Source organism: Spermophilus citellus, assembly GCF_964194105.1.
Source record: "Spermophilus citellus genome assembly, chromosome: 4".
Classification (NCBI taxonomy): Eukaryota; Metazoa; Chordata; class Mammalia; order Rodentia; family Sciuridae; genus Spermophilus; species Spermophilus citellus.
In genome coordinates, this window is record NC_138185.1 from 154,161,087 (window position 1) to 154,168,370 (window position 7,284).

The 7,284-nt window shown below is 36.3% G+C and overlaps 1 protein-coding gene across 7 annotated transcripts in view; it reads left to right on the top strand.

Moving 5' to 3' along the window:
* Positions 1–4,410, top strand: part of KIAA0586 — a 139,489-nt gene extending 135,079 nt beyond the window's left edge. For 4 of the 7 annotated variants that reach the window (XM_081289316.1, XM_081289314.1, XM_081289312.1 and 1 more), the window contains exon 32: positions 3,718–4,410. In XM_081289316.1, coding sequence (XP_081145442.1) covers positions 3,718–3,869 — 152 coding nt within the window. In that variant the 3' untranslated portion in view covers positions 3,870–4,410. The remainder of the gene's footprint in view (positions 1–3,717) is intronic. The other 3 variants (XM_081289310.1, XM_081289315.1, XM_081289313.1) reach the window with 1 other exon arrangement.
* Positions 4,411–7,284: the final 2,874 nt, after the last annotated feature.

The following is a 7,284-nucleotide window of genomic DNA, read 5'->3' on the forward strand; positions in this document are numbered from 1 at the left end:
AGGATCTCCCATTCTCTTGGAGTTAATATCGTCAAAATGGCCATACTGCCAAATGCATTATACAGATTTAATTAAAATACCAATGACAGTCTTCATAGAATTAGAAAAAGCAATCATGAAATTCATTTGGAAAAATAAAGAGACCCAGAATAGTTAAAGCAATCCTTAGCAAGAAGAGTGAAAGCAGGAGGCATCATAATACCGGACCTTAAATTATACTACGGATCCATAATAACAAAAATGGTATGGTGTTGGCACCAAAACAGACACATAGACCAATAGTACAAATAGAAGACACAGAGATAAACACACATAAATACAGTTATCCCATACTAAACAAAAGCGCCAAAAACATACACTGGAGAAAAGATAGCCTCTTCAACAAATGATGTTGGGAAAACTAGAAATCCATATGTAGTAAAACAAAATTAAATCTCTTTCTCTCACCCTGCATGAAACTCAACTCAAAGTGGATCAAAGACTCAGACACTAGAACTGAGACCCTACGCCTAACAGAGGAAAAATTAGGCCCAAATCTTCATCACATCGGCTTAGGACCTGACTTCCTTAACAAGACTCCTCAAGCACAAGAAGTAAAATCAAGAATCAATAAATGGGGGAAGGATTCAAACTAGAAAGTGTCTCAGCAAAGGAAACAATAATGTGAAGAGAGAGCCTACAGAATGGGAGAAAATCTTTACTACATGCACCTCAGATATAGCAATAATCTTCAGGATATATAAAGCACTCAAAAAAAAAAAGAAAACCACACCAGAAAAAAAATAACCCAATCAATAAACAGGCAAAGGAACTGAACAGACACTTTACAGAAAAAAAATACAATTTATCAACATCTCTAGCTATTAGAGAAACACAAATCAAAATTACTCTAAGATTTCATTTGACTCCAGTCAGAATGGCAATTATCATGAATACAAGCAACAATAAATGTTAATGAGGATGTGGGGGAAAAAGGTACACTCATACATTGCTGGTGGGCCTGCAAATTGGTGCAGCCACCCTGGAAAGCAGAAGGAGATTCCTCAGAAAACTTGAAATGGAACCACCATTTGATCCAGTTATCCCACTCTTTGGTTTATACCCAAAGGATTTAAAATCGGCATACTACTGTGATGCAGCTGCATCAATGTTTATAGCAGCTCAATTTACAATAGATAAAACTATGGAACCAACCTAGGTGTCCTTCAAAAAAAATATATATATATATGAATATTACTCCGTTTTAAAGAAGAATGAAACTATGGCATTTGCCAGTAAATAGATGGAGCTGGAGAATAGCATGCTAAATGAAATAAGCCAAACCCAGAGAATCAAAGGCAGAATGTTTTCTCTGACATGCAGATGCTAATTCACATTCAAGGGTGGGGTTGGCTAGGGAAGAATAGAGGTACTTTAACAGAGGGGAGTGAAGGGAGAGGAGGGGAATGGGGGTAGAAAGGATTACAGAATGAATTGGGCATTATTACCCTATAAACATATATGATTACATACTGGTGTAATTTTACATCATGTACAATCAGAAGAACGAGAAGTTATACTCCATCTGTATATGATGTATCAAAATGTGTTCTACTGTCATGTATAACTAATTAGAACAAATAAAAAAAAGAAAAAAGAAAGTATTCATGAATGCCTATGTTTCAACTTAGTAAAATTAATATTGTCAAGAAAATAAATAAATGAAATAGTCTTTGTTAGACTTCCTTTTATGAAAGGAATTTGCCATTTACAAGTGTTTTAATGATCTAGGACAATTGTGATTGAGTCATCTCCAAAACTGTCTTTTACTGTATCCCCTATAAAAAATTGGTGGAAAGTTCCACTTTATTACTTTGTAAACAACTTAAAAAACAAAGGGATTTTAGAAAATAACTATTGACTCTCTTTAAGATTGTTTAAGAAGTTGGGCATGGTGTTGTACACCTGTCATCCTAGTTACTCAGGAGATTGAGGAGAATGATCACAAGTTCAAGGACAGCATGGGCAACTTAGCAAGACCCCGTCCCAAAATAAAATAAAAATGACTAGAAACATAACTTAGTGAAAGTTCTTGCCCAGCATGTAAAAGGTTCTGGTTCAGTTCCCAGCACCCCACCCCACACCACCCAACACACATACACACAAAGAGTTGTTACAAGAATTTGTTTGTAAGGTTCTTATAGTAAATCCATGAAATTTAAAATGAGGATTTTTGTAGTTGTAAATAATACCAAGGTGGCATTCTTTATTTGTTAATTAATAACGTGCTAAAAACTTAGAAAAGTGAATTAGGGTAAAGGCAGATAGAGATACATATGTAATGAACTCTGAATTTTTTTTTAACATAGGTATATTCATCTCAAGCTGGCTCCTTTCTGCCTACCAACCATCTTCTATATTAGGCAATAATAATATTGCTCTCAATCATGGAGTGGAATTTTTTCCATATTTGATTAAACATAAAGATAATGAAAAATCTGTTTTTTAGGAAAAGTGCTTTCCAAGTCAAATGTCAATAATATTCGAATAACCACTTAAGTATTTTTCTTTGATATTGTTTCCCTTATATAAGTTCTGTTAATTAATAGTAGACACTCAGTAATGATTATTCATGGCATGATCCTGAGTCGAAGGTCCATCTCTGTGAGTAGTAGGAAGAGCAAAGTGCCTGGGCAACCTTTGCTTTCAGATGCTTTTACCCAGTTTATATTTTTTAAAACATCATATTTTCTCTATAACCAATAACAAACCCTGTTTTCCAGCTGTTACAGTGGGTTTTTGTAGTTGGACTAGCTATTTACTTAATGGTGACAGTGGTGATAGATAGCAGTGATATCCTTCAGTGGTAATGGTGGCTCTCAGTTTTTGAGTACTTACTAAGTGCTAAGCTCTGTTGTTGAGCTCTTTACCAATGTTATTTTTTCCTTATATATTATCTATTTCACATATGAGGAAACTTAACATGAGGTTAGAATAACTTCCCCAAAGTCACACAGCCAGTAAGATCTTTGGTCTGGATTTCAGAGACTAGGTCTTAACTACGCTGCCTGGTCTTATCTGGCATTTATCATCTATACCACCACTTTTTATTTTTTTAATATATTTTTTTAGTTATAGATGGACACAATACTTTTTATTTTATTTATTTATTTTTATGTGGTGCTGAGGATCAAACACAGTGCCTCACACATGCTAGGCAAGCACTCTATCACTGAGCTACAACCCCAGCCCTGTACCATCACTTTTTAAAAAATATTTTTTAAATTATTTTTAGACATACATGACAGCAGAGTATATTTTGATATACATACATGGAATATAACTTATTAGGATCCCATTCCTGTGGTTGTACACGATGTGGAGTCTCACTGGTTGTGTATTCATATATGAACATAGGAAAGTTATGTCAGATTCATTCCACTGTCTTTCCTATTCCCACTTTCCCTCCCTTCCTTTCTTTCCCCTTTGTTTAATTCACAGCACCATTTTTAACACTTGTATACTTTTAAATGTTTTCTCTAACTGCTTAGAAGCAAGGGAGGAAAGGAGGGGAAAGTGTGTTTTAGTTCTTTGATGGATGCTGAGCACCTAGAAAAAAGTATTTCTCTCACGTGCGGTCCTTGTTTTGGTCCCCCACCCCTATTATTTAGAAGGGGAAAAGCACCTAAAATAGTCAAAATTTGCTGGTGTCACTGAATGCACTTCTCCTTTGTGCAGGTGGTGAGGCAATGCCACTCTTCACTCCTCAGATGTCTCCTGCTAAGATGTCCGTGACACTGCCCTCGATGAAACCTGAGGATTGCTCTCAGTCCCTGAGCGTCAGCACCATACAGGGGGATGTGGAGTCCTCAGGGGCAGATACCTTCTGAGTGAGGAGTGAGAACCAGCATGTTTATGAAGGCATTTCACTTTGGCTTAAAACTACCCCCTCAAGCTGTTTTGGTCTTTGAGCATATTCTGAAAAAACATTTCTAATTTTTTTTATTCAGATGAAAAGTACAATTTTGGTATTTAGATAAAGTTTTTGAATAAAATAAATATAAATCATCATAAGTCTGGCTGTGAGTTGTTTCTCTGAAGCCTAAAGTAAAATGGAATAGTGGGGAGGGCATGACTTTTGACATCTAAGAATATATTTTACAGGTACAATTATCTGTCCATACTTGTGAAGTCATGTAACTCAAGGTTCATGCCTACATTTTTTTTAAACAGCAAATAACTAGAAGTAATATAGAGACTATCAATAATAGACTGGTTAGTAAGAGTAACAGTAGAGTTGTACAATGGAATACTACATGTTACAAAAAAATTGTTTAAACGTATACATTATATGGGATTTTTTCTAAGATACAATGTTAATGTGGAATAATCCATACACAAAATGGTATGTGGACTATGCTGCTCTAGTTTTAAATGAGGAGGGAGAACCCCGAATGTATGGTGTCTATATACACATATGCTTACACGGATTGCTTGTATTTACATTAAGTAACTTTGGAAAGATAAACAAAAAACTGCTAACATGGTTTCCAGGAGAGGAATTTATGGCTAAGTGATAGGAGTTAAGGATGACTGTAGTTTCTGTGTAAACTTGTTAGGTTACTGGAAAAAGGAGTCTGAATGAGATTAATTATTTATATGCCTTCTTTCTACTTGGTAAATATTTATACATCATAAACCTGTGAAACATGTGGCTGAACTACCTTTCAAAACATAAATACATAATATTAAAAGCATGGCTTTTTAATTAGACATGTGTGGGTTTGTATTCCGGTTTCTCTACCTACCTGCTCTGTGATGGGCAAATAAGCCCTCCTCATCAGCTAGCTTGGGTTAATAGGTTTTATCATTGTTTTTGCAGAATAATGGAGATTAGTGATAATGTGTTTATGGAGGGCAGTAAAATGGGGTAGGTTGAGGTGTTTGGCACCAGGTAAGTGCTTGATAAATGTTGTTATTAGAATCTTGAGGGGTCTTAGCATCCAACACTACAGAGTAAACACTTGAGAAGAGCATCCTAACATGAGTTAAAAAAAATAAAAATATCTCCCTGAAATGTTACTTTCTATCACCACACAGTTCAAACACACAGTAATTACAATCATCCTTGACTCAGAGTTTTTCTAGGTTACTTAGTGGATCTCAGCCCTACCTGCACATTAGAACCACTGGGAACTTTTAAACATTACTAATGCCTGGGCTACATACCAGGAATTCTGATTTAATTGATCTTGGGTAGAGTCCAAGCAGTGGTATTAAAAATGAAAAAAAAAAAAAAAAAAGACCTTTTCAGACGATTTTAGTGTGTATGCACTCAAAGTTGAGAATTACTAAAGAGCCATGTAGAATTCCTTAAACTTCTAGTGTAGCCCATGGTCTGGGGATTTCTTTTCCTTGAAGACCTTTGGAAACTCAGAAATGTGTCAGCTCTCCACATGTATTTCCTTTTGTGTTACGGCCTCTCAAGCTTCTCTCCAGTATTTGGTTAGTGAAATGCTTTAGGTTTCATTTTAGAACCTATTTTCTTTACTGTGGCACTTAAAATAGTTTCTGCTAAAAAATAGTTTTTTTTAAACAAGTAGATGAAAATGCTGCTCTGTGGATCTTGATTTTTTTAATTGATTGATGTAAAGCATAGACCTTTGTTTAGAAAGTAGCTAACACATTCAAGCTTGATTTGTTTTTGATGTTCCTTGACGATACTTTGGATAGGGTGAAAGCTGGGGAAACCTCCCTAAGTGCTATTTTGTTTTAAATATTACCTGCTTCATTTCCTGGTTTTAACCCAAAGCATATTTATTTTCATTTGGGGGGAGAGATGCTATAGAAGATAGAACTCAGAGACACCATCCACAGCCCTTTTTATTTTGAGACAGGATCTTGCTAAGTTGCCCAGGATGGCCTTGAATTTGCGATCCTCCTGCCTCAGCTTCCTGAATCACTGGGATTATAGGTATGCACCACTGGGCCCGCCCGGCTTCCCAAGGCTTTTTTTTTTTTTTTTTTCTAATTTTAAGTCTTTTATTATGGAAAACTTCAAACACATAGAAGAGTGAAGAGAATATAAAATGTACCCATGAGTGAGCTGCAACGATCATCAATATTTTGCCAATATTTTTCAGATATTCCTTCCTGTCCTGTTTTTTTTTTATTTTTATTGGTTGTTCACAACATTACAAAGCTCTTGACATATCATACTTCATACATTAGATTGAAGTGGGTTATGAACCCCCAATTTTACCCCGAATGCAGATTGCAGAATCACGTCAGTTACACATCCACAATTTTACATAATGCCCTATTAGTAATTGTTGTATTCTGCTACCTTTCCTATCCCCTACTATCCCCCCTCCCCTCCCCTCCCTTCTTCTCTCTCTACCCCATCTACTGTAATTCATTTCTCTCCTTGTTTATTTTCCCATTCCCCTCACAACCTCTTATATGTAATTTTGTATAGCAATGAGGGTCTCCCTTCATTTCCATGCAATTTTCCTCATCTCTCCCTTTCCCTCCCATCTCATGTCACTGATTAATGTTACTCTTTTCTACCCACTCTTCCTCCCTGCTCTGTTCATATTTGCTCTCATTATATCAAAGAAGACATTTGGTATTTGTTTTTTAGGGATTGGCTAGCTTCACTAAGCATAATCTGCTCTAGTGCCGTCCATTTCCCTGCAAATTCTATGATTTTGTCATTTTTTATTGCTGCATAGTACTCCATTGTGTATAGATGCCACATTTTTTTTATCCATTCATCTATTGAGGGGCATCTGGGTTGGTTCCACAGTCTAGCAATTGTGAATTGTGCTGCTATGAACATCGATGTGGCAGTATCCCTGTAGCATGCTCTTTTAAGGTCTTCAGGGAATAGTCCGAGAAGGGCAATAGCAGGGTCAAATGGTGGTTCCATTCACAGCTTTCCCAGGAATCTCCATACTGCTTTCCAAATTGGCCGCACCAATTTGCAGTCCCACCAGCAATGTACAAGTGTACCCTTTTCTCCACATCCTCGCCAGCACTTGTTGTTGTTTGACTTCATAGTGGCTGCCAATCTTACTGGAGTGAGATGGTATCTTAGGGTGGTTTTGATTTGCATTTCTCTGACTGCTAGAGATGGTGAGCATTTTTTCATGTACTTGTTGGTTGATTGTATATCCTCCTCTGAGAAGTGTCTGTTCAGGTCCTTGGCCCATTTGTTGATTGGGTTATTTGTTACCTTATTGTCTAATTTTTTGAGTTCTTTGTATACTCTGGATATTAGGGCTGTATCTGAAGTATGAGGAG